This window comes from Orcinus orca, chromosome 3 (assembly GCF_937001465.1).
Source record: "Orcinus orca chromosome 3, mOrcOrc1.1, whole genome shotgun sequence".
NCBI lineage: Eukaryota > Metazoa > Chordata > Mammalia > Artiodactyla > Delphinidae > Orcinus > Orcinus orca.
Genome location: NC_064561.1, coordinates 57,577,323 through 57,602,656, shown reverse-complemented (window position 1 = coordinate 57,602,656; position 25,334 = coordinate 57,577,323). Strand labels below are relative to the sequence as shown.

At 45.6% G+C, this 25,334-nt stretch overlaps 1 protein-coding gene across 1 annotated transcript in view; it reads right to left on the bottom strand.

The window, feature by feature from the left end:
- Window positions 1-1,240: 1,240 nt before the first annotated feature.
- GLRA1 (glycine receptor alpha 1) overlaps window positions 1,241-25,334 on the bottom strand; it is a 50,973-nt gene continuing 26,879 nt past the window's right edge. Inside the window, exons 4-9 of the mRNA XM_033406864.1 lie at window positions 23,665-23,888; window positions 20,609-20,691; window positions 19,262-19,399; window positions 16,553-16,767; window positions 7,806-7,952; window positions 1,241-1,712 (exon numbers count right to left, since the gene is read on the bottom strand). Of these exons, the coding sequence (XP_033262755.1) occupies window positions 1,398-1,712; window positions 7,806-7,952; window positions 16,553-16,767; window positions 19,262-19,399; window positions 20,609-20,691; window positions 23,665-23,888 (1,122 nt within the window). The 3' untranslated portion in view covers window positions 1,241-1,397. The remainder of the gene's footprint in view (window positions 1,713-7,805; window positions 7,953-16,552; window positions 16,768-19,261; window positions 19,400-20,608; window positions 20,692-23,664; window positions 23,889-25,334) is intronic.

Genomic DNA, 25,334 nt, shown 5'->3' with positions numbered 1-25,334 from the left:
CTCTCCTTTTTCCCCAGAACTATCCCACGATATCCCTAGCTATCTGGATAGTTCTGGCACTTCAGAGTTAGAAGGAGAGAGAAACGTTTGTCTAACGTTCTTAAATGTTAAAGCCAAACAAAGCACCAAAAAGGAAAACAAAAAAGAGACTTATAAAAATATAATGGGGTCTTCCCCCCCAAGCTTCCCCCATTCTTTGTGGTATATGAAATGTCAGAATATAATGAACAGACTTTATAAACATTACTCTCTTTCCACCCGTACACACACATCTAAGTGGCAGCAGCCTCACTGCTACCCTTTCACCTCGCAAAACTTCACTCTGTAGAACCACGATATAATGCATCTGTTTCATCCTATGGACCCCACCTTCCCAAACATACACCCACTTGCAATTCCAGAGACTCTCCCCAAAAATAGACATCTGAAAAAAGTGCATCTGTTTATACTCAGTCTATCTGCATATTATTTCTTGAGATTATTACCTTTTTTTTTTTAACCATAAAAAAGATTGCATATTAGCAATACGATGAGAAAAACCACAGCGGCCATTTCTGGGTGGTGGTGGAGGGTAAGTGGGGTGGGTGGTGAAGCACAGAAGCGTGAGGGCTCAGAGAGGGGCAGCTCAGAGAGAGGTCCTCAGCCTGGAGACGTGAGGATGGATTCTCAATCTTCGGGCCTCGGAAATGTCCCATCTCTAGTCACACCCTTCTCTCCACTTTTCCCCATTTCCACTACCCATGCCTGGGCCACACGACCCTCTTGAAGCAGAGGCAGAATGGCTTTTTGGCATGAGTCCGCCTGGGCCAGTTTGAAGATAGGCATGGCGTTTGGAGGGGTGTGATGTGGGACACACACCAGAGCAAGCTTATTTGTGACTGTTTCCACTCTGGGAAAAATTGTCCATCACTTCTGTGACTTTAAAAATTTAAGCAGTTACTAGGCTGATAGGTTAAGAAACAAATCTTTTGTTCTTGTGGTTTTGGATTAATATTAAGCATGAATATATATCCTATATTATATTGCTTCCCTTCTGCTCTGGGGCAGACTGCACGCTCCTTCCAAACAGGAAAACCGCACAGCCCACGGACTCAAATTTTTGAAAGCTGTTTTCTCTCACTCCCCCCGACCCACCCCGAACCCTCCCCTTCCTCCCTGGCCCCTCAGTTCCTGTATTAGAAAAGCCCCTCCCTCCCCGCTCCCACCAGCCACCCGAGGTTAAATAGATAGTGCCACATTCTAAGAGTCATGCATCGCCGCATTTGGGATTGCACACATTGCAGAGAAGGAGACGGTTGTGTGTGCGCCCCCTCCCTCCCGTCCCCTCCTTTTCGGCCCTCAGATTCCTGTGCTCTTCCCACTCTGCCCTCTCCCAGCCTCCCCCCATCCCAGACCCGTCACTGGTTGTGGACATCCTCCCTGCGGACGATCTTGTAGATGATCCAGTAGAACATGTTGAAGATGAGGAAGGCCATGGGGAAGCCTATGCGGGAGATTTTGTCAATCTTCTTGGCCCTCTGGATGAAGAGTTTTCGCATCTCCTCCGGGGACTTAGATGGCGCAGGAGGTGGGTTGGTGGTGGTGTTGTTGTTGGCGCCCTTGACCGAGATGCCATCCTTGGCCTGAAGGCAGGCCGGGCCCATCCCATAGGCAGAGAAGTTGAAGCGGCCCTCTCCGGCCTCATCCTCCTGAAACAGATTCAACATGGGGCTCTACTTAAAATAAGACAGGGGCTGGGCACCCTCCCTGCAAGGCACTCCCCTGGGGGGCCAGGCCATGCCCATCTGGCTCTCCCTACCTCCATTCCAGGCTCCTGAAGGCTCTTTGCTGGCTGGGGAGTTATGCCTTATAGAGGGGCGCCACTCACATACCAAAACAGATGCAAACCAGGGGATAGGAGTGCAGCGTGGAGTCTGTAGACCTGTGTTCAGGTCTCTGCTCCATCATTTGCTGGCTGTGTGACCTTACGCAAGTCACTTCCTTGGAAGACTTCCTTCCATGACTCTCAAAGAGTTTTTTAATTTCATTTTTTCCTTTAAGTGGGGATAAGATTCACTCCACTACTTCAAGGTGTTTTTTGACCATCAGAGGTTATAGATGAGTGGATACTCTGAATGCTGTTTTGTTAGAAATCCAGGGGACAGTTTGGAGAGATCCCCTGCTTTGCCTCTGTTGCCTCCTTGCCCTCTCCCACCCACTCCATTCCCCAGTAATGTCTTCTGTGCGTAGGTTGGGGGAGGGAGTGAACGGCCCAGGAGGGAGCAAGGGCTGTGGGCCTCACCTCCACTCACAAGCCAGGGCACCACAGCTGCTTCTTTCCTCCATGTTCCTGTATCCCTGGCAGGTGTGACCTCAGACATACCTCTGGATTTTTATCACGTTATCATTCAAGCCCTTCATCATTTGGCTCCAACTTACCTTTGCAGCTTCCCCCCTCCCCCACCCTATGCTCTGCACCCCTGCCTGTTGTGTTGCATGTTTCCCCCTCCCTGCCTCATGCTCACTACCCAAATGTCTGCTCCCCTGACCCTCCTCGCTTTTTCTGTTCCTCATCTGGATCGTGGAGACACTCTTGTCTGCTCTCATCATGTCCGGCTTTGTGGTCCTTCCTTGTGAGCTCTGAGGCACGCTGAGAGTCTCAGCTGGGCTGCTGATTCAGTGTGTGGCTCTGGGGGGTTTATGGGCTCACTCTGACATCCTGGAGAGCGAGAGCTCTTCGGGTAGCCTCCCTGTCTTCTGCTTGTTCCTGTGAGGGGCAGGGCCAGCAGAGAGCAGGTAATGGAGCCCAGGGTCCCCAGTGCCTGTCCAGCTCTGCGCCTGCCACTCCATCCTGGGTCCCCGTCTGGGCTTGTTGTGATGACGTCTAGCCTAGTTTCCCTCCTGCCTCCCATCTCCCCCCCCCCCGCCCCCTCCAACCCATCTGGGTTGTTATGACATAAATCTTATTGGTCGTCTTTTGCTTAGAACTTTTTAATAGGCTGCCACTGACTTGAGGATAATTAAAACTTTTACATGGTGACAAGGCCTTAGATGACTTGGGCAGTGCTGTCTGCGTATCTCCGTCTGGCATTCTGTGCTCCAGCCACCCTGTGATATTTCCATCTCTTGGAAAGTGCTGCACTCCTCTTTCACTCTGGCCTCTGGGAAGGTGGGTCTCTCTGCTGGAGCGCTCTCCCAGCCCCACCCCTGCTTCCATCTCCTTCTCTTTCCCTGAACTAATTCCTACTCAGAGGCCTTCCCTGAGCCCAAGGATAGGCTAGGTGTCCCTGCTGTGTGCTCCATAAACTCCCTCTACACCCCTCCCTCTTTTTCCTTTTTTGTATTTTAAAGCCCTTATCACATTGTTTTCCTTGATTAATGTCTGTCTCTTCCATTAGACTGTAAACTCCATGAAGTCAGAGGCAAAGTCTGTCATGAATATATTTCCTGGGCAGAAGTTCAAAACTCTGCCAATGTTTGTTGACTAAACGTTTACTTGTATATCCTCTCCAATCCCAGCTTCCCCACCTCCCAACCTTTTTTTAAAATTTAAATGCGGTTGTATTCCTAGCGCCAGGAGGATTTTTTTTTTAAATTGGAGCATAGTTGCTTTACAATGTTGTGTTAGTTTTTGCTGTACAGCAAAGTGAATCAGCTACACATATGCATATATCCCCTCTTTTTTGGATTTCCTTCCCATTCAGGTCACCACAGAGCATAGAGTAGAGTTCCCTGTACTGTACAGTAGGTTCTCATTAGCTATCTATTTTATGCACAGTAGTGTGTATATGTCAATCCCAATCTCCCAGTTCATCCCACTCCCAACCTTACCCCCTTGGTATCCATACGTTTGCTAGCACCAGGAGGATTTGACACATACGATGAATGCGCAAGAAATCTTTTGCAAATGACTGAATCTGGTCCAACACCCATGTTGCACAAGTGAGGGAAAGAAGATGGGCTCCAGTGCCTGGCAGATCGGTGCTCAACCAATCCTTGTCTATGGGGACGACAACTAGAGGGTTTGTGCCAGAGCCGAGGAGAGGAGTTGGGGGAGGCTGGCCAAGTCACTGGACCCTGTGCCTGGAAGTGGGCTGGCTCCGACTCTGTTGCTTATCAGTATAAATAGCCCCCCCCCCCCCCCCCGCTGTGGTGGGGTGGGTGGGAGTGGGTGCTTGAAAATGTTTTCTCGCTGGGCTCCAGGTATGCAGGGAGTGGCCCAAGTTAACTCTCTGTATAGCTTTGGAAAATTATTCTCTGCCTTCTTCATCTATTAAGCATGAGAGGGGATGGGATGGGGGTGTGGAGGCCTCATCTGGTGAGAAGATGATCAATTTCACATTGTATCCAGGAGAAAGGAAATTCCCTAGAAATGACTGGACCAAAGCTTGCTATTCCTATTTGAGCCAGCAGATGGCAGGAAATGAATGCCCAACTGCACCTGGGGCTGCGTGGGGCTGGAGCAGGGGAAATCTGATAGTTACTCTAGAGCCCAGGGAGGTTGGTAGTGTGCCTGCCCAGTCAGGCTCACAGAGGTTTCCTAATAATCTGGGTAATGAGGCTGGCCAGGAAATTCGAGGACCAGATGCTTTCTGCCCAGCAAATGAGGTAACATGGGAAGATAGAGGGAGATGAGGAGCCTGGCCAAGATCACAGGCTCCGAGAAGCTCAGGCATATAAGCGAGTTCCTCGTCACTCCCATCTGGGGCTTAAAACCCCCCTAGGGCTCTGCGGTCCCAGCTTGTATGCTGCCAGTGTACAGGCCGCATCCAGAGGGCCTTACTCCAAGGAACCTCTTCTTTATGGTGAGCCCGATTCTGTGTCCTTGTAGTTTCTGACATTTGTGCCAAGTTGAGAGCCCATGGGCACAAGGAAGGTCACCCTAATTCAGATGCACACCAGGGGCCAGGCAGGAGGAGTGCGTGATGAAGTGAGCCTGGGGCTGTGGAATGCATTCCCTACCTACAGGCATTTGCAGTGCGCCTGTACCACGTGGGATGTGAACCCAGCGGGACCAGAGGCTGCAATGTGTTGAGTGAAACTAGAAGTGTGACTTTTGAATGCTGGCACTTTCTTCTAGACTTTTAAGACACTGCTTAAAAACGTAAAGATATTTGCGTGGCAAATTTGACCTTCTAGCTACTAGTTTGTGACCTCTGCCTTGGGATAAATCTTAGTTTCTATTTAAGGTCTAATAAATGCAGGACTATTTTTATCTGCTTCAGGATGGAAACACTGATGAACAGATAAGCAGCAGCTGGTGGTATATGGTCAGTGTTTTGAGAATAGCCATGGGTCTTGGAAGGCCGCCTTGCCTTTGCCATCAGTGGCTCCATGAGCCTGGTAACTTGCCCCTCCTCTTTGTTGTCACCTCACAGGAGGAGTGGACCGGATGCTCTCTTGAGAGCGCTTCCAGCACCAGCGTGCTGTGAGAGAATGAGGAAGGAACTGAGCAGAGGAATCTGATCAAATCTGCATAGTGGCCTTATGCACACTTTACCTGGCCAGAGGTAAAACAAAGCTTTTGTTTTCCTCTAGTGTATAAAAGTGGTAGGCGTTTGGCAAGGGTGAAGGCAGCCTTTGGAAGTACTGTAGGCCCTGCATGTTACATATCTGCAAGGAGCTTCATTCACATTTTCGTCTCTGTAAATGCTGCCCTCTGGAGTTGTGCAGGGCACAGTCTGGTGGACTGGTGCCAGTCAAATATTTTGGACATAGTCTTCCCAAATAACTGTCTCTGCAACACATTTTTGAACTTCTTTTAGCAGAGGGAAATGCAGAAAACGCTAGCCTATGGGGGAGAAAGGGAAAACAAAAAGTAAATCCCAGAGATAGTTGTGTTTGGTCAGTTCCTTGTTTGGACTATGTTAAGAGTCAGAGGCTAGGTTTCTGGTGGACAGTAATGGAAGGACTAAAACTAGGGTCTTTCAAGAAGTCCTGTCTGGCTCGCTGCACCCAAGATGGTTTCCTCTTCCAGCGCAGGTTATATCCTAACTCCCATGGGCATCTTCTGTCTCGGAACGTCTGCCTGCCGCCTGCGGTTAACTGCTAGAAGTTAGTTGAATCAGATTGCTGATGTTTAAGAAACATACTGAGGGAAATCTGTGCCTATGGAATCATTTTAATCCCTGGCACTTGTGTGGCAGGAACAAAACTTAAAGCTACTTTGGCATCTGATTTCATCTTCACCACAGTCCCCCATTATACCCACTTAGTCCATTTTACAGATGGAGAAGCTGGGCCCCAAAAGAGGCTAGATGAAAATCACGTACCAAAGAGGCAGAGTCCTTTGTCACAGCACCTTGTAACTCGGTAGACAGCTATTTTCTGTAGGTCAACCTAAAGCAGCTAGGGCCTTGGTGTGTGGCAGGTATGTGGTGTGTGGCCTGTATGAGCCCGCAGTGTATGAGCCCCTGGTTGTCCTTATCCATTGCTGGAAACACAGTAACCTCTCTGACTGGCAGGTCTCCTCTTTTTTCATTAGGTTTTTTTTATCCCTTTGTCCATTTGTTCAACAAATGCCTATTGCGTGTTCACTATCTATCAGGCCTTGTGTTACGTACCAGGGATGTAGCACTGAGCAAGAGGAGACAGGGTCTCTGCCCTGAGGGAGCTTATCATTCAGTGGACGATGCGCAGTAAACAATCACGTGATTGAATGCATAATTATAACACAAGATAAATGTTCAGAAGGAAAGAAACTGAGTTCAACTAGAGTATGGTTTTCGCTGGCATAAACAGTGTCTTTGTGCAAATTAGAAGAAAGGCATCGGCCTCTTGGGGTGTATGAATCGAGATCCCTTCCTCTGGCTGATAGAGTCCACGCCAGGGCAGGATTTAGAGAAGAGCACCTCCTTGGCTGGGGGTCCTTGTAGGATACAACCTGCATGACCATACTTAACAGGCTGGCATACGCACCTCAGTACAGGACCTAACCTTGCCTTAGGATATCAAGGAAAGACGCCTCAGCCGAGGACTGGAAGATGAGTGGGTTCATACCAGGCAAAGTGCACCGGAAGAGCAGCCCAGGAGGAGAGAACCAGATGCCTAACATCCTGTGCGTATGCTTGAGGAACTATGAAAAAAGCCAGGGTAGATGGTGCTCAGAGAGCAAAGGAGGAAGTGATGTGAAGATGAGGCTGGAGAGAAAAGCAGCTTCTCTGATCCGCAGGAGAAAGGTCTCCTGGGGAAGCAGTTATGGACCAGGATGTGGAGCCAGTTTTCTCCCACAGGCTGTATGCTCCCCAATGGCGGTTGTTGGTTGGAACACACACAACCTCTGAATTAACAGAGGTTGGTGACTTTTCAGAGGTGGTGTGCCAAGTATTTCTTTATTCAATTCCTCATAAGGTGAGAGGATCCACTCTGGGGGAGAATCTTGCTGGATGCCCTTTTCTTGGAAGTAGGAAACAAAGGCCTGGAAACTGGACATTCTACTCTCAGATCTCACCTTTTGTGGTGCCAATCCCTTCTGGAATCAGGCCCATTGAAATAATTGAAATATTTTCCACCCTGTAGAAAACACCAGCAGACACCCCCTCTGCCTGCCATGCTTTGGGTTTATAGCTAGTTTCTATCTTGACACCATCAGTGTTTGCTCCCTCAGTTCTGTCTTCAGGTGTAACCTGATAGATAGTGTTACTATCTGCCTATAGACCCAATCAGGGCATTGTTTATGGGAGGGGAAGCTAGGAGTTCCAGAACTTTGACCCCCTATTTTGTGCGGGCTTTACCCACTGAGAAGGATGGTCCAGTGAAACAAGTATCACAAGACAGGGTTGCCTGGCACTCTTCCGTTTGCTGCCAGCAGCGAGCCAAAGGCCTACCTTGTGATGTCTTCGCTTCCTCCTGAATCGGAGCAGCTCTTTGTGCTGCCGAGACACAAAGTTGACAGCGGCGTACTCGAGCAGGGCTGAGAACACGAAGAGCAGGCACACGGCCATCCAAATGTCAATGGCTTTCACATAGGACACCTGGGGCAGAGGTGGAGGGAAGAGCATAGGGAAGTGAGAGAGCAGAGTGAAGTCTTGAGTACTGAGGAATGTTTTCTACTCGTTAGGACCCCCTCCCCCATCACTCACTCACTGCTGTCCTCTCTCAGCTGGGATATTAGGGTGGAGGGTGCAGAGGGAAACAGAAGAGAAATGCATCAAGAAGACTGGACAGAATATTGGGGAAAAAAGAACATGGTGCCTAGAAGAGCTCTAAAGAGAGGGGGACAGTGTGTCTAGCATTATTGTTCGGTGGAACAGAATGTGGCATTTAGACTAAAGCTCTAAATAGGGAGAGAATTTGTACCTAGGGTTAAAAGTAAGTGGAGGATGTCAGGGTGAATGGCAGAGTAAGATCTTCAAAAACTCTCTCTCCCCATAAAAGCAACTATCAAAAACGGTCAGAACCAACTTTTTTTCAGAACTCTGTTAATTAATCAAAGTCTAACAGCAATCCTGTAAGCATTTATTTAAGAAAATCAGCTGGATCTCAGTAAGAACATCAAGCTTCATGGCATTAAAGAACCCCCAGCTTTACTGAGATATAATTCGCATATCATACACATTTAAAGTGTACAATTCAAAGGTTTTATACATTCACAGATATGTGCAATCATCATCACAGTCAATTTTAGAACATCTTCATCACCTCAAAAAGAAACCTGCTATCTTTTAGCTATCATTTCCTTATTCCCCCAGTTGTCTTCCTCCAGTCCTGGACATTTCATATGAATGGAATCATACAATTTGTGGCCTTTTACCACTGGGTTCTTTCACTTAGCATAATGTTTTCAAGATTCATTCATATGGTAGCATGTGTCAGTATTTTATTCCAAATAATATTCCATTGTATGGATATAACACATATTGTTGATCCATTTATCAGTTGATGGACAGTTTGGGCTGTTTCTACCTTTTGGTTATTATGAGTAAAGCTGCTATGAACATTGGTGTGTAAGCTTTTGTGCGGATGTATGTTTTTATTTCCCTTGGGGCTTTGTGGTGTTTTAAGTTGCCCTATTCCCATCCTCTCATCCCCAGCTCTGTGCTAGCTTTGAAATCCAACAGCCTGCAAGCATGGTGAACACGAGTATCCTGACAGCCACTGCATGGGGCAGAACAGAGTAGGAGATTCTTTAAAGCTGCATTCTCAGGGAATTGTTATTTGACCAGTTTTGTGGTTCTCTGAGAGACCCCACTCACAAGGCTGTCTTTATTTGACCTGACTTGGAGCTGGTCCAGTGTGAACAGCTTTTTCCTTGAGGGCATTTGTTGAAAACAATCATGGGCAAGTGTTGAACATTACATCAGCCCCAGGCAGTTGGTAACAGTTGAGGCAAAGAATAGGTTGAGCAAAAAGTATAAAAGGAAAATCTGGGGAATGAGCTGTCCATAGAGGGCTTTAGGAAGCTATGATATATTCCTGGGAATCTATGCACATTCTTAGGCCTGTGTGTATGCTCAGGGAAGACCTGAGAAGGCTCTTAGCACTCAACTCTGAATAAACAGGAAGTAAAGGCTAAGGCAAAGTTGTAAACTGCTTGGCTGAGTGTTGAAAGTACACACAGAGTCCCTAGGCAAAGGCTGGGAGATGTATAGGGTTCAGGCATTTAAGGAGATCTCTTAAAGTCTTAGCTAACCACTAAGCTAACTGTAGAGACTTCAGTGGCCCCACACAGCAAAGAATACAGACATTACAGAATTAGTTCTGTAAAGTTACTAAACAAACAACAACAAAGCCTGAGGAGGGAGGAGAATCTGATTTCCAGAGATGCCACATTGTATAATGTAAAATGTGTAATTTTCAACAACAAATCTAAGACATACAAAGAAACAAGAAAATATGGCGAATGCAATGGACTGAATGTTTGTGTCCTCCCCAAATTCATATGTTGAAATCCGAATCCCAATGCGATGGTATTTGGCGATGAAGCCATTGGGAAGTAATTAGGTCATGAGAATGGAGCCCTCATGCATGGGATTAGTGCCTTTATAAAAAGAGTCCAGAGAGCTAGCATACTCTCTTTCTGCCGTGTGAGGATACAACAGTAAGTCAGCAGTTTGCAACTGGAAGAGGATCCTCACCAGAACCAGACTATGCTGACACTCTGATCTCAGACTTCAAGCCTCCAGAACTGTGAGGAATAAATTTATGTCATTTATGAGCCACCCAGTCTATGGTACTTTGTTATAGAAGCCTGGATTGACTAAGTCAGGCCCATACATAGGAAAAAAGCAGTCAAAAGAAGCTGTGCCTGAGCTTCCCTGGTGGCACAGTGGTTGAGAATCTGCCTGCCGATATAGGGGACACGGGTTCGAGCTCTGGTCTGGGAGGATCCCACATGCCGTGGAGCAACTAGGCCCGTGAGCCACACTACTGAGCCTGCACATCTGGAGCCTGTGCTCTGCAACAAGAGAGGCCGCGATAGCGAGAGGCCCGCGCACTATGATGAAGAGTGGTCCTCTCTTGCCGCAACTAGATAAAGCCCTTGGACAGAAACGAAGACCCAACACAGCCAAAAGTAAATTAAAAAAAAAAAAAGCTGTGCCTGAGGAAACCCAGATGTTGGACTTAACAAAGACTTTAAATCAGTTACATTTTTAATATGTTCAAACAACTGAAAGAAACCTTGTCTACACAACTAAAGTATGAGAGGGAATTCCCTGGCCGTCTAGTGGTTAGGACTCTGCGTTTCCACTGCAGGGGCCACAGGTTCAATCCCTGGTCAGGGAACTAAGATCCCACAAGCTGGGCAGCCTGGCCAAAAAAAAAAGTGTGACAACAAAGTCTCACCAAGTAGAGCATGAAACAGAAGTTACAAAAAAGAACCAAATAGAAATTCTGGAGTTAAAAAGTAAAATAACTGAACTGAAAATTTTACTAGAGAGGATAACAGCATATCTGAGTAGACAGAAGAAAGAATTAGTGAATCAGAAGAAGAATCAATGAACTTGAGGTTATCCTGTTTGAGGAACAGAATGAAGAAAAATTAACAGAGCCTCAGAGACATGCGGGGAACCATCAAGTGCACTAACGTATGTTTGATGGGTATTTCAGAAGAAGAGGAGAGAGAAAGAGGCAGAATATTTGAAGAAATGGCAAATATTTCCCCAAATTTGATGAAAAACACTAATGTACACATCTAAGAAACACAATATACTCCAAGCAAGATAAACTCAAAGAGATCCACACCTAGACATACCATAATCAAACTGTCAGAAGCCAAAGAAAAAGAAAGCAGAAAGAGAGAAGCAATGCATCATGTACAAAGTATCCTCAATAAGATTAACAGCTGATTTCTCTTTAGAAACCATGGGGTCTAGAAAGCAGTGGGATGAAATTAAAGATGACCTGAATAAATGGGAAGACATCCTGTGTTCATGGATTGAAAGACTTAATATTATTAAGATGGCAGTACTCCCCAAATTCCTATATAGACTCAATGCATTTTGAACTAAAATTCCTTTTTACTGTTGTTGCAGAAATTGACAAGCTGATCTTAAAATTTATATTCATGTTCATACGGAAATGCAAGTGACCCAGAATAGCCAAAACAATCTTTAAAAAGAACAAAGTTGGAGGACTCACACTCCCCAACTTCAAAACTCACTATAAAGCTATGGTAATCAAGAGAGTGATACTGACGTAAAGATAAATATACTTACCAATGGAATAGAATTGAGAGTCCAGAAATAAATCCATACATCTATGGCCGATTGATTTTTGAGGAGAATATAAATTCAGTGGAGGGAAAGAATAGTCTTTTCAACAAATGGTGCTGGGATAACTGGATATCCACATGCAAAAGAATGATATCTCTCCATATACCATATACAAAAACAAAAATGGATCGAAACCCTATATTTAGAGCTAAACTATAAAACTCTTAGAAAAAAATGTATGTGTAAATCTTCATGATCTTGGATTAGGTATTTCTTAAGTATGATACCAAAAGCACAAGCAACAACAGAAAATATAAATTAGACTTCATCAAAATTATAAACTTTTGTGCATAAAGAACTATCAATTAAGTAAAAAGACAACCCATAGAATGGGAGAAAATATATGCAAATCACATATCTCATAAGGGTTTTAAATCCACAATACACAAAGAGCTATTACAACACAACAATAAAAAGGGAAATACCCCAATTAAAAAGTGGGGCAAGAGATTTGAATAGATTCTCCAAAGAAGGTACAGAAATGGTCAATAAGCACATGAAAAGATGCTCAACATTATTAGTTATTCAGAAAATGCAAATCAAAACTAGAGTGAGATACCACTTCACTTCTTTTAAGGTATTGATAATCAAAGAGATAGAATAACAAGCGTTAACGAGAACGTGGAGAAATTGGAACTTTGGCAGGATTATAAAATGGTGTAGCCACTCTGGAAAATAGTTTGGCAGTTCCTCAAAAAGTTTGGCATATAATGACATATGGCCCAACAATTCCACTCTTAGGTATATACTTATAAGGGTTGAAAACGTATGTCCACACAAAAACTTGTACACAGATGTTCATAGCAGCATTATTTAAAATAGGCAAAAAGTGGCATAACCCAAATGTCCATCAACTGATGAATAGATAAACAAAATGTGAAATATCCATACAATAGAATATTATTCAGCCATAAAAAGAAATGAAGTAGTGATACATTCTACAACATAAATGAACCTGGAAAATATTATGCTAAGTGAAAGAAGCCAGTCATAAAAGTACACATATTGTGTGATTCCCCTTAGCTGAAATGACTAGGATAGGCAAATTCATAGAGGTAGAAAGTGGATTAGTGGTTGCCAGGGGCTGGTGGGAGCGGGGAACAAGGAGTGACTGTTGATGAATATGGGGGTTTCTTTGTGGGGTGATGAAATGTTCTGGAATTAGCGCTGAGGGTGTACAACTTTGTGAATATATTAAATGCCACTGAATTTTATGCTTTAAAAAAAGCAAAGGGGGAAGAATGTCAGGTTGAGTGTAATAGCAAACGAAGCCCAATATCAAGTCTAGTGTTAACAATGAGTGGAGTAGAATGTTGAGTCTAGTGAGGGGGAATGTGGCATCAACTATTAATAGAGAGTGGAGCAGCATGTTGAGCCTAACATAAGGAACAGGAAGCAGAATATTACTCCTGCTGTTGCAAATGAACAGAGCAGAAAGTGGTGTCAATTGGTAACAGTAAACAGAATTTGGTTTCAAGCTTTTACAGTAAATGTAGCAGAATGCAAAGTCTAGCGTTAATAGTGCAAAGGGCAGATTGTTGAGTTTTCTTGTGAGGATGAATAGAGGAGAGAGTGGTGTCCAGTGTAGATGGCAAGTGGAGTAGAATGTCATGTCTCACATTAAAAGTTAATGGTAGAGGGACTTTCCTGGTAGCACAGTGGTTAAGAATCTGCCTGCTAATGCAGGGGACACAGGCTCGAGCCCTGGTCCAGGAAGATCCCACATGCTGTGGGGCAACTAAACCCGTGCACCACGACTACTGAGCCTGCGCTCTAGAGCCCACGAGCCACAAGTACTGAGCCCATGTGCCACAACTACTGAAGCCCACACTCCTAGAACCCATGCTCCACAACAAAGAGAAGCCACCACAATGAGAAGCCGGTGCACCGCAAGGAAGAGTAGACCCCGCTCACCGCAACTAGAGAAAGCCCATGCGCAGCAACAAAGACCCAATGCAGCCAAAAAAAAAAAAAAAAAAAAGAAGAGTTAATGGAAGACTCATGTCATGAAAAGCAAAAAACAGTGAGGAGACTGTTCTAGATTAAAAGAGCAAGTGTATGCAGTATGAATGTTTATTGGATCCATGTCCATTGATGACAGTTTTTGGACAATTGGGAAAATTTAAAGGTTCTATATTAGATGAAATTATGGAATTATTTCTAATTCATTAATACTTATTCAATTAATGTTAATTTTTTAGATGTCATAATATCATTGTGATCGTTATTCCTTATTTAGAGGTGAATTGTCATGTCTGTAACCTTCAAATAATGCAGCAAAAGTTGCATCTATCTATCTACTTACCTACCTACCTATAAATAGAGATAACGTAAATGTGGCAAAATGATAACAATTGGCATTGAGGTGAAGGCTTTTAGGGTGTTTGTTGTATATTCTTACAAGTTTTTCTGTATCAAAACAATGTTAAGTGCAGTATTGCATTGGAAATGGTGCAGAATGTTGCACTTAACATGAAGCTGAAGGGAGCAGAGTATGGCATCTGGCATTAACAGTAGAGCAGAGTGTTGTGTCTAGTGATGAGTGAGTAATGGGGAATGTGGCTCCAGTGACTGTAGTGAAGGTAGCACCTAGCACACAGCACCTAGCATTAAAAGAGAGTAAAGCAGAATGAGGCATCAAGAGTTCATATGACAGAAATCTCTTGCATTCCTATACACTAATGATGAAAAATCTGAAATAAAAATTAAGGAAACACTCCCATTTCCCATTGCAACAAGAAGAATAAAATACCTAGGAATAAACCTACCTAAGGAGACAAAAGACCTATATGCAAAAAACTGTAAGACACTGATCAAAGAAATTAAAGATGATACAAACAAATGGAGAGATATACCATGTTCTTGGATTGGAAGAATCAACATTGTGAAAATGACTCTACTACCCAAAGCAATCTACAGATTCAATGCAATCCCTATCAAACTACCAATGGCATTTTTCACAGAACTAGAACAAAAAATTTCACAATTTGTATGGAAACACAAAAGACCCTGAACAGCCAAAGCAATTTTGAGAAAGAAAAACGGAGCTGGAGGAATCAGGCTCCCGGACTTCAGACTATACTACAAAACTACAGTAATGAAGACAATATGGTACTGGCACAAAAACAGAAATATAGATCAGTGGAACAGAGTAGAAAGCCCAGAGATAAATCCACGCACATACGGTCACCTTATCTTTGACAAAGGAGGCAAGAATATACAGTGGAGAAAAGACAGCCTCTTCAATAAGTGGTGCTGGGAAAACTGGACAGCTACATGTAAAAGAATGAAATTAGAACACTCCCTAACATCATACACAAAAATAAACTCAAAATGGATTAAAGACCTAAATGTAAGGCCAGACACTATCAAACTCTTAGAGGAAAACATAGGCAGAACACTCCATGACATAAATCACAAGCAAGACCCTTTTTGACCCACCTCCTAGAGAAATGGCAATAAAAACAAAAATAAAAAAATGGGACCGAATGAAACTTAAAAGCTTTTGCACAGCAAAGGAAACTATAAACAAGACGAAAAGATAATGCTCAGAATGGGAGAAGATATTTACAAACGAAGCAACTGACAAAGGATTAATCTCCAAAATATACAAGTAGCTCAGGTAGCTCAATATCAAAAAGCAAACAACCCAATCCAAAAATGGGCAGAAGACCTAAATAGACATTTCTCCAAAGAAGATATACAGATTGCCAACAACCACATGAAAGGATGCTCAACATCACTAATCATTAGAGATGCAAATCAAAACTACAATGAGGTATCACTTCACACCAGTCAGAATGGCCATCATCAAAAAACCTACAAACAATAAATGCTGGAGAGGGTGTGGAGAAAAGGGAACCCTACTGCACTGTTGGTGGGAATGTAAATTGATACAACCACTGTGGAGAACAGTATGGAGGTTCCTTACAAAACTAAAAATAGAACTACCATATGACCCAGCAATCCCACTACTGGGCATATACCCTGAGAAAACCATAATTCAAAGAGTCATGTACCACAATGTTCATTGCAGCTCTATTTACAATAGCCAGGACATGGACGCAACCTAAGTGTCCATCGACAGATGAATGGATAAAGAAGATGTGGCCCATATATACAATGGAATATTACTCAGCCATAAAAAGAAATGAAATTGAGTTATTTGTAGTCAGGTGGATGGACCTAGAGACTGTCATACAGAGTGAAGTAAGTCAGGAAGAGAAAAACAAATACCGTATGCTAACACATATATATGGAATCTAAAAAAAAAAAAAAAGGTTCTGAAGAACCTAGGGGCAGGACAGGAATAAAGACGCAGACATAGAGAATGGACTTGAGGACCCGGGGAGGGGGAAGGGTAAACTGAGACGAAGTCAGAGAGTGGCATGGACATATATACAGTACCAAGTGTAAAATAGATAGCTAGTGGGAAGCAGCCACATAGCATAGGGAGCTCTGTGCTTTGTGTCCACCTAGAGGGGTGGGATAGGGAAGGTGGGAGGGAGATGCAAGATGGAGGGGATATGGGTATATCTGTATACATATAGCTGATTCACTTTGTTGTACAGCAGAAACTAGCAAAACATTGTAAAGCAATTATAGTCCAATAAAGATATTTTAAAATTTTTTGAAAAAAGGAGATATGGGGATGTATGTATATGTGTAGCTGATTCACTTTGTTATAAAGCAGAAACTAACACACCATTGTAAATCAATTATACTCCAATAAAGATGTTTAAAAAAACCCACGAAATAGTGACTAATTCCTTGTGCTCGCCTTGTCTCAGGCAGGGAAGGGAGATGCGTGTCCTCCTTATCTGTCCTGGTGTTCTGTGCTCTTGGGCAGTAGGACTTACCTTGGGCAGGGATGCTCGGGAGCCTGAGCTCTGGGTGGTCATGGTGAGCACGGTGGTGATGCCCAGGCCCACACGGGCTGGGGCAGCATCCATGTTGATCCAGAAGGAAATCCACGAGAGGATGACAATGAGCAGGCTGGGAATGTACATCTGGATCAGGTAGTAGCCCATCTGGCGCTCCAGGTGGAACCGGGCCTCGATGCAGGTGAATTTGCCTGCAAGAATTTATAGTGGGAAGGCCAGGTAGCCTTGGACAGGAACAAGGCTTTGAGGTCAGAGCAACCTCGACTGGAGTCCTGGTTCAGCCTCACACTAGCTGTGTCCTTAGGTGAGTGTCTGAATCTTTCTGTGTCTCAGTTTCCTCATCTTTGGTAAATTGGGGATAATGATAATGATGGTAATAGTAATAATAATACCAGCCTCATATGGTTACTCATGGTTACTGTGATGGTAAAATGAGATGATGCCTATGCCTATAAGGAACTTAGCACAGTCCTCACAAACCATTAAGGCTGAGAGTGTCATTTGCCGTCATCCCCATCAACACTATTTTGTTGCTAAGAGTGGGCCCAAGTGGATCATCCTCTATCTTTCTGCCAGTTTTGTTCCGCAAAAGTGACTCATTTCTGTTACTTCCTCTTGTAGAACCTTTCTTTCCTTCCATCTCTCGCCATACAAGAAAGTCCCCATTACCTACAGGGAAAAGTTCAAACTCTAGTCTGCCCTTCATGGTCAAGCTCTAGCCTGTTTCCACCCCATTTCTCTTGTTTCTTTACTCTACTCATGACCCCCTACACTCCATCCCTTGCCTTGAGCATCCTCTGTATTTTCTCACTTCTGGGTTTTTGAGCCTGATAATCTCTCTGCCCCGAATGCCCTTCTTCCGCCCCACAACCAGCCAAAGGAATCGTCCGTCTCCTTTATGGCAGTTTAACTGTGAAGTCTCCCCCAGGCAGAGTGCGCTTTTTTTCCTGTGTCCCTTCAGCTCTCTTCACATGATCATCAGAGCCTTTAAGGCATAGTACACTGAGTTAGTAGGCAAGTTGATCTCACTCTCTCTCTCTCTCTCTGTCCTCTGCACCAGACTGCGGACAGCTCGTCTCCTCCCAATCTGTGAATCCCTGGAACTGGGCTGGGCCATCCCATGGTGGCGTCTTAGCTCCAGTCAACTGATGCACAGTTACCAGGGGATTTTGTACAGCTCCCTGGACAGCCCCTTCCATGTGGACAGGGCCTTGCCAGTCTTCTCTCCTTGAATCCACAGAGCTAGCCCAGAACTCAGCTCTCACTTAAATGTGAATAGTGAAGGGCAACTGAGATGATGAATGAGAAAACGCTGTGTGAACAGTAAAGGGCTGTGTGTGGTATGTGAGAGTCTGTTGTGATCATTTGATTCATGGGGACTCACTGCTAATGAGAGTACAGTTGGCCCTCTATATCTGTGGGCCCTGCATCCTTCAGTGAGGAGGGCCAACTATGGTCTTGAGCATCCCTGGACTTTGGTAATTTGGCAGGTCCTGGAACCAGTTCCCCTTGGATACTGTCTCTGAGTCTCAGCTTGCCCAGGGATGAAGAGAGTATTTTTGAAGGTTCTAAGATATCTCCGAGATCACTGGAAAGAGACAGCTGTCCTAAACAGACCAGCACCCAGGCTGCCTGCTTTTTCTCTGGGCCTTCTACTTGCATCAGAACCCACAGTGGTTTCTCTGAACCCCTCTCCTTCACCTCCTCTTCTCCTGGGCCCCTGTCCCAGCCTGTCATGTGTCTCCACTGCACTCGGCTGTGTTCAGACAGCAGCCCCCGGCCCAGCTCCCCAGCGTGGCATACTAACTGACTGCCTTTTGTCCACAATGTTCCACGAGCTCCTTCCCAGCCTGAAACAGGGCAGGCAAAGCCAGTCTTGATCCGGTCCCGCTTCATCCCTGTGTTCAACCTTCCAACAAATGCTGGGCTAGGCGTGGGAGATAGAGAGCTGAGCTAAAAAGTGGGATTCCCTCCTCGTAGCTCACAGTCCAGGGGACCCTTTCCAACTTCACTGTTTACTAATCCTCAGTGCCAGCTCCCAGCTCCCCACTGAGGTCTAATGTGAACATTCTCTGTGCTTTTGCCCTCTCAGAAATGCCAGTCCTGGGACTTCCCCAGCGGTCCAGTGGTTAAGAGTTCACCTTCCAATGCAGGGAGTGCAGGTTCGATCCCTGCTCGGGGAGCTAAAATCCCACATGCCTCACGGCCAAAAAAAAAAAAACAAAAAGAAAAACAAAACCAGAGCATAAAACAGAAGCAATATTGTAACAAATTCAGTAAAGACTTTAAAATGGTCCACATCAAAAAAAAAATCTTAAAAGTAGAAATGCCAGTCCCTCTGTGATAGACACTGCTAGATGTCCTCCCACTGTCAGCTCTCCCTTCTGCCTTAGGGACAGGGTCCGTCCTGAGCTGGACATACTGCTACCTGGAAAAGAGACTGTATCTCCCAGCTCCTCTTGTCATGAGATATGGCCCAAGCTCAAGTGACTTGTCCCAGGACTCACAGGAAGAAAGCGTGGGAGCCACTTTTTGGTTTCAAGGGACATTCTCTTGACCACTAGGTAATAAATACGGAGATAGATCCACCACAGGTACCTCGGAAGATCCGTTGGATCAGCGACTGAATGAATGTTTGCACTGACCTCTGGCCCTGGCTGGGTTGAGGTGGGCCCTCGCACGTACCTGTGTTGTAATGCTTGGTGCAGTACCTCAAGTCCTTCTCCTCCTTCAGGATAAACTGGGGCAGAGTCAGTCCATCTGCCACCTGCACAGCCCCCTGCTCCTGCCACTCAAAGATGAGGTCATTCATGGTGTATCCAACTGGGATGGGATGAGAAGGAGGAGAAGTCACTACCCGGAAGCTCTTATTTGAAGCACGTCAGGGGTACTGCAGGAAGGGCGTCTAACATGAAGCATGTTAGAAGCAGAGAGGCATCAGACACTCAGTGGAACTCGTGAGACTATGTCGCTGCTGCGGTTTTTTTCTCCCCACACAAGAGGTTAAAGCTGGTTTCGTTGTTGACATCTACCCCATAGCCCTTCCACCTCTCTTACCCACCCCCGCCAGCCTCCCACCTTAGCTTGTCCTCTTGCCCTCACCCCTCAGTCCCATGGTCAGATTCAGCTGACCTCCGCTCTTTTTGCCTGTGCACCATCCTTGCAAGCCCCCCTCTTGTGCCCCCAGCAGATTTTCCTCTGGGGAATACTGTATGGTATGCTATCCTGGCGGGGCTATCAGTTGGGGGCCAAGGTGTGAGATGGTGACTCAACTAGGCCAATCAGACTCTCTGCCCCAGGACTTTGACTGTTGAGTAAAGTGACAAAGGGTTCAGAGATGGCTGGTGCAGACTCTCCTCAGAGGTGGTGCTCCGAGGGGATGGTCTGTTAGTTCCTGTTGCCTAAATGCTCTGGCCTGGTTCTTGAACTTTAGCTTTTCCTTCAAGTCCATGTGGAACCCCTATGTCCTCCCACTTAATTCCATTCTTTACATGAGTCAGATTGGTTTCTGTGTTTGCAGTCAAAGAAGTGAGCTCCCCCATCTGTTAAAATCTTGGTTCACCTGTGATCTCCTCCATAAAGCCTTCTCCATACCCTGTCTCCTTCCCAGTCAGAAGGAAGTGCACTTTCTGCCTCGAGGCTACAGCATGTTGTACGTCTAACCACACACTTACCACTTGCTGCCTGCCTTAGAGTTACTTGTGCAGAAGACCTCTCCCTTGCTGGAGTGAGCATCCATGACTTATTCAAGCTATTGCTCCTCCATTCCTGGCGAGCATGTTCACAGGGGACATGGAACAGTGCCTCTTTGGAGAATGCTGCTGGCTGCAGAGCTGAACTTCAGTCAGACAATGTTAGGGAAGTTATATTTCTAATGCGTTTTCTAAGAGCAAAGCTCCTCATCTGGTATTTTGGGCTATTACAGTAATCTCCTGGGGTCCAGTGGTTAGGAGCATCTGTGTGGGAATTTATGCTGGTCCCATGGGGAGAGGAAAGTCTGGTTCTTTTAGAGGCCTCATGCAAGGGACTCACAGCTTTCCAGTTGCATAATGCACGTCTGGACGTCCATGGGGAAATTCTTCAAGTCCATGGGGCAGGCCAGTGTCAGGGTGATTCTGGGAAGAGAAAGGAGTTGTATGATGTTGGAACCACAAACCAGAGACGCTGTGCCTCTGTTCCAGTTACTACTGGAAAATCAGTTATCTAGGAAAGGCCAAGGAGGCTAGGGAACCAGTGTTTATTGAAATAATATATGTATATTTCCATGTCAGAGAGATAAAGTAGGTTGCCTAAAGTCACACAAGTCAGTGGAACTTCTGGGCTTCTTTGGCGTCTGTCTGGCTTCTAGAAACTTGCCTTTAGCAAGTTGCCTGAAGGCCTGTAGGCCATGGGCCACCTCCATCCCTTCTCTTCTGTAGAGCCCTCAGGTAGGGCAGAGCCTGAATTTTAAATTGAGCACCACCAGGCCTCAAGCATCCCCAGGTGCACCTGTATGTAGCAGGTGCGCAGGTGGTTCTTGGGTTCTCCCTTCACACACTGGGCTCATCAAAAGTGATTTCCAAGAGGCTCCCTGCACGCTGGGTGTCCAGCACAGCTGACTCGCGTCTGCGGGCTCCTGCTGGGGTCAGTTGGGGAGTGGTGGTTGCTCCAGGCATCTGGGCTAGCTGTTTATTTTGGGTTGTTCAGCCCTGGCAGAGACTGCAGCCTCAGAACCAGAGGGAGTCCCCCTAACAGAATCTGAGGTCTGCAGCTCAGCTGCGATGCAAGACTTCAGCTTGAAAGGCTTTGCCAGCATCTGAGCCCCTGCTGCAGGGAACAGAGAAGAAAGGCTCGTGGAGGCCAGAGAGACTTAGATCATCAGGCCAACTCCTGCACTGGACAGGTGAGAAAACTGGGATGCAGAGAAGGCTAGGTGGGGAGGCATGTCAGGTCACACAGCCAGCTGATGGCTCAGCCAGGGTTCGAAACCAGGTCTCCTGGCTTTTGGATTTTGAGCTCGTATGTTTGCTGGTGGGCTTTCTAGCACTGCTGTCCTGAAAAGCCAACCTCAATACCCGAAGACCCCTAACTGGTGGTCTTGTGGGGCTTAGCTGCTGGCACCTCGGCCCCACGTGGTGAGGCCCACGGCCTGGCGCGAACTTCCTGCTCCAGCTCTCACCCACGGCTGTGGATGCGGGCCCTTTAAGCACAAGGCAGAGGCAGGGAGGGAAAGGGCAGGGAGAGGGAGGGGAAGAAGAGGGGAAAGAGGGAGCGGGAGAAGGAGGGGGAAGGGAAGGGAAAGTGCACGCAGTTGAATTTCTGAAGATAAAAGCTCCAAAGTGGGGCAGCCGTCACAGTGGGTGAACTTCCTGAAGTTGAATGACCTTGGAACATCACTTTCTGCTGATTTGTCTTTCTGTCATGCTGCACTGGGGCTTAGCTTCCTGGAGATATGAAACTGAGCCTGGCTGCAGCAGAATCCAAGCCAGCCAGGCCTCGGTGGCCATCCTGAGCCCGTCACCCTTCCAGTCTGGATGCGCACTGGGTGGGGCGGGCAATGGGTGAGGAAGGCCATGTTGGCCTCGGATTCCTCCCAGTCTGCCCTTCCATGGTGCCTCCTTTACCTGCTGAGGTCCCTGAGTCCCCTCTCCCACCCAGCCTGCTCTCAGGGGAGACTCTGAATCCATTCACATTTGGGGATTAGGATCTGTGCGGCCTCTCCAATGGGCTTGGACACTTAAAGCTCATCTCCTAATGGAAATAAAAAGATATATTCCCCTAAGGGACTGGAGGGGCAGGAGAGTCATTTAGGACCAGTGTCCCCTCCCCACCTTTTTTTTTTAACTTTTTATTTTATATTGGCGTATAGCCGATGAACAATGTTGTGATAGTTTCAGGTGCACAGCAAAGCGGCTCAGCCATACATATACATGTATCCATTCTCCCCCAAACTCCCCTTCCATCCAGGCTGCCACATAACATTGAGCAGAGTTCCCTGTGCTACACAGTAGTAGTAGGACCAGTGTCCCTTTAAGCTCTTTGAAATAAAAATATATTCATTCACTCATCAAATATTTGAGTGCCTATTGAATGCTCTGCACTATTCTTCTAGGCTCTGAGTGGGCATTAGGTGCACACTAACAGATTAGAATCTAGGTTCTGCTACTTTGTAGCTGTGGGAACTCTGGCAAGTTGCCTAAACTTTCAGATCCTCACTTGTCTAATCTGCAAAGTGGGCGTAATAAAGCCTACTTCATAGGGTTGTTAGGAGGATTTTAAATAATACATATAAAGTCTGAGCCTAATAGGTAAATTCCCAGTGAATGGTACGTAGTAAGGATATAACATGGACATTGGTCCTTCTCTCCATGCCTTGGGGGAGGAGACTGAGAATTAGGTGGGTTGGGAGGGGCACAGAGTGTGGCAGGAAGCTCTGAAAGTTTGCCCATAACCAGTGTATGCAGGATATCCCCCGACTGGGGAGGGGAGTCCCAGCAGACTCAGTGCAAGGAGTAGAGGATAGAAAGGCTTTCTAGAAGGGAAGGAGCAGCCCTGGCTTATACCTGTGAGCAGCACCGTCCACCTGGCAGGCCATTTATGTTGAAGTTGCTGTGATTTTTCAGACTTTGCGCCTTTGCTCGGCTATTATTTAAAATTATGATAGAAACGTTTAACATGAGATTCACCCTCTTAATAAGTGTTTAAATGTACAGTAGAGTATTGTTAACTATAGAGTATTGTTGTTCAGCAGCTCTCTGGAATTTATTCATCTTGAGTAACCGAGTGTTCCTGGGGTCAGCATTGTCTTTGAATATTCTTTTCCCATCTTGTTTGATTGAAATTCTGGGTAAGCTTGGGGGCCTAACTTTAACCTTCCCTCTCTAGGATGCTTCCTTGGTCCCCCTGGTTATAATGAACTACTCGCTTCTAGGAGTTCCCGTGGTATTTTATTCTTACTTGCTGAGTGTAAGCTGCAGAGCTGGCTCTGCCTATTCCGTAAAGGTGTTCGGTTGCCAGGGCCTGTTCACCTCTGTTTGGCCCTCCTCTTAGCGTCTGCCCCCACAGGGTATGTTCTGAGAATGGAGGGGATGAGCCTGTACAGAACTCACCGGATGCTGTAGAGGACATTCCCATTCCGGGAGATCCTCAGCAGTTTGTTGTCCGTGGTGATCTCGTGGAAGTGGGCCCCCTTCTCATTGGCAAAGAACAAGTCAGGTTTCCAGATGGAGTCCAACATGGATGGGTCCAGGTCCAGAGAGTCATCCGGGTATTCGTTGTAGGCCAGCCGGGGGTCGTTCCACTGCTGCCGTAGGAAGATGTTGACCCTATAGTCCTACAGGCAGGAGATAAGGAGGTGGACTCAGAGTTAGGCCCTGGGATGTCACATCTTGGAGGGCCCAGGTGCTTTCGGTCAGCGCTTCCCAAAGCCCCTCCTGGAGGATGCTATCAGGGCATGGTTGCATCTTACATGGGGATGAGACGTAAAGTCTGTGCATCAGGCAAAAATCAGGGCAGTCATAATTATCCCTGAAAATTCTCTAGATGCCCTGTTAAGTATATTCAACTCTGAACTGAGATTAATTAAATGTTATTCTTTCTTCTGAAAAATTTAAAAAATGAAGTTCATACTGATGTAATAAACACCTGTTTTTCATCCTGTTAACATTTTGTTGTGTTTGCTTCAGTTTTTGTTAGATAAGAGAAATAATACATCACAGATAAAGCTGAAGTCCCCCTTTTATTATCAACCCCATCAGTGCAGTAATTCTTATGCCCACTAAGGTTTGAGAGTCACTATTCTAGACGGATTGAAGGAACAAAAGAAAAGACTAAAAGCTGACGCCTGAGCATTACACTATTTTGCCCAATTCCCAAGCAGTGAAGGAAAGTTGGGTGGAGGGATTTTATAGTGTTCTGCTGGTCTTAGGGTTCACACCACTCTGTTTTAATACCGGCCTTCTGTTACCTTCTATAATGTGTTGATTTGTTTGTTTGGGGAGGACTAATAGATGCCACATCTTACTGGAACCCAGCGCTAAGTTAAATGTTCTCTGATGGGACAGAAAAAGTCATGATCAAACCAAGTAGGGAAATGTTTGATTAAACCAAATGTATCAGATTTCTTTATGGCAGGACTTCTCAGAGACCTTAATATGCTGAGGAGTTGTGTGCATCTCCAAGAGGGCAATAGGCTATGCAACACTTCCTTGATTTATTTTGGCCGTAGAACTCTTTTATTGTGTGCATGAGGCTCATCTTCTACAGAATGTGGGTTAGAAATTGCTGTCCTAGTCAAAACTACCCGCTTCCCCACCTTTTTTTTTTCCAGATGAGGGAACTGAAATCTAGAGAGAGTTGAGACTGGCCGTGTCTCTCTGAAAATGTAGAGCAGAGTTGATTTTGAAGCCCAGGTGCCTTGACTCCTAGCTGAGGATTTGTTCATTGGGTCTTAGAGGGTCTTAAAGAATCCATTTAGTTCTCATTAACAACCTGAGAAGCAATCTGTGGTAGGTCTCCACAGTGGGAAACTGGGTAATGAAGTTAAGAAATATTTCCATTAAGAAAAGTTTTAAATTTTGTTAGAGAGACATTGTAAACTTGGGGCCCGTGAATATTCCATTGCAAGTAGAATTTGGGGTGTATTTGTGTTTTCCTATGAAGAAGGGTATAGCTCTCTCTGTTGGATTCCCAAGAAGGTTTATAGTTCCCTAGAAGATTAATAACCTCAGTTGAAGTCCAACTTTAAATGTTCTCCTTCAGGGAATAATCTCTGCTCAGA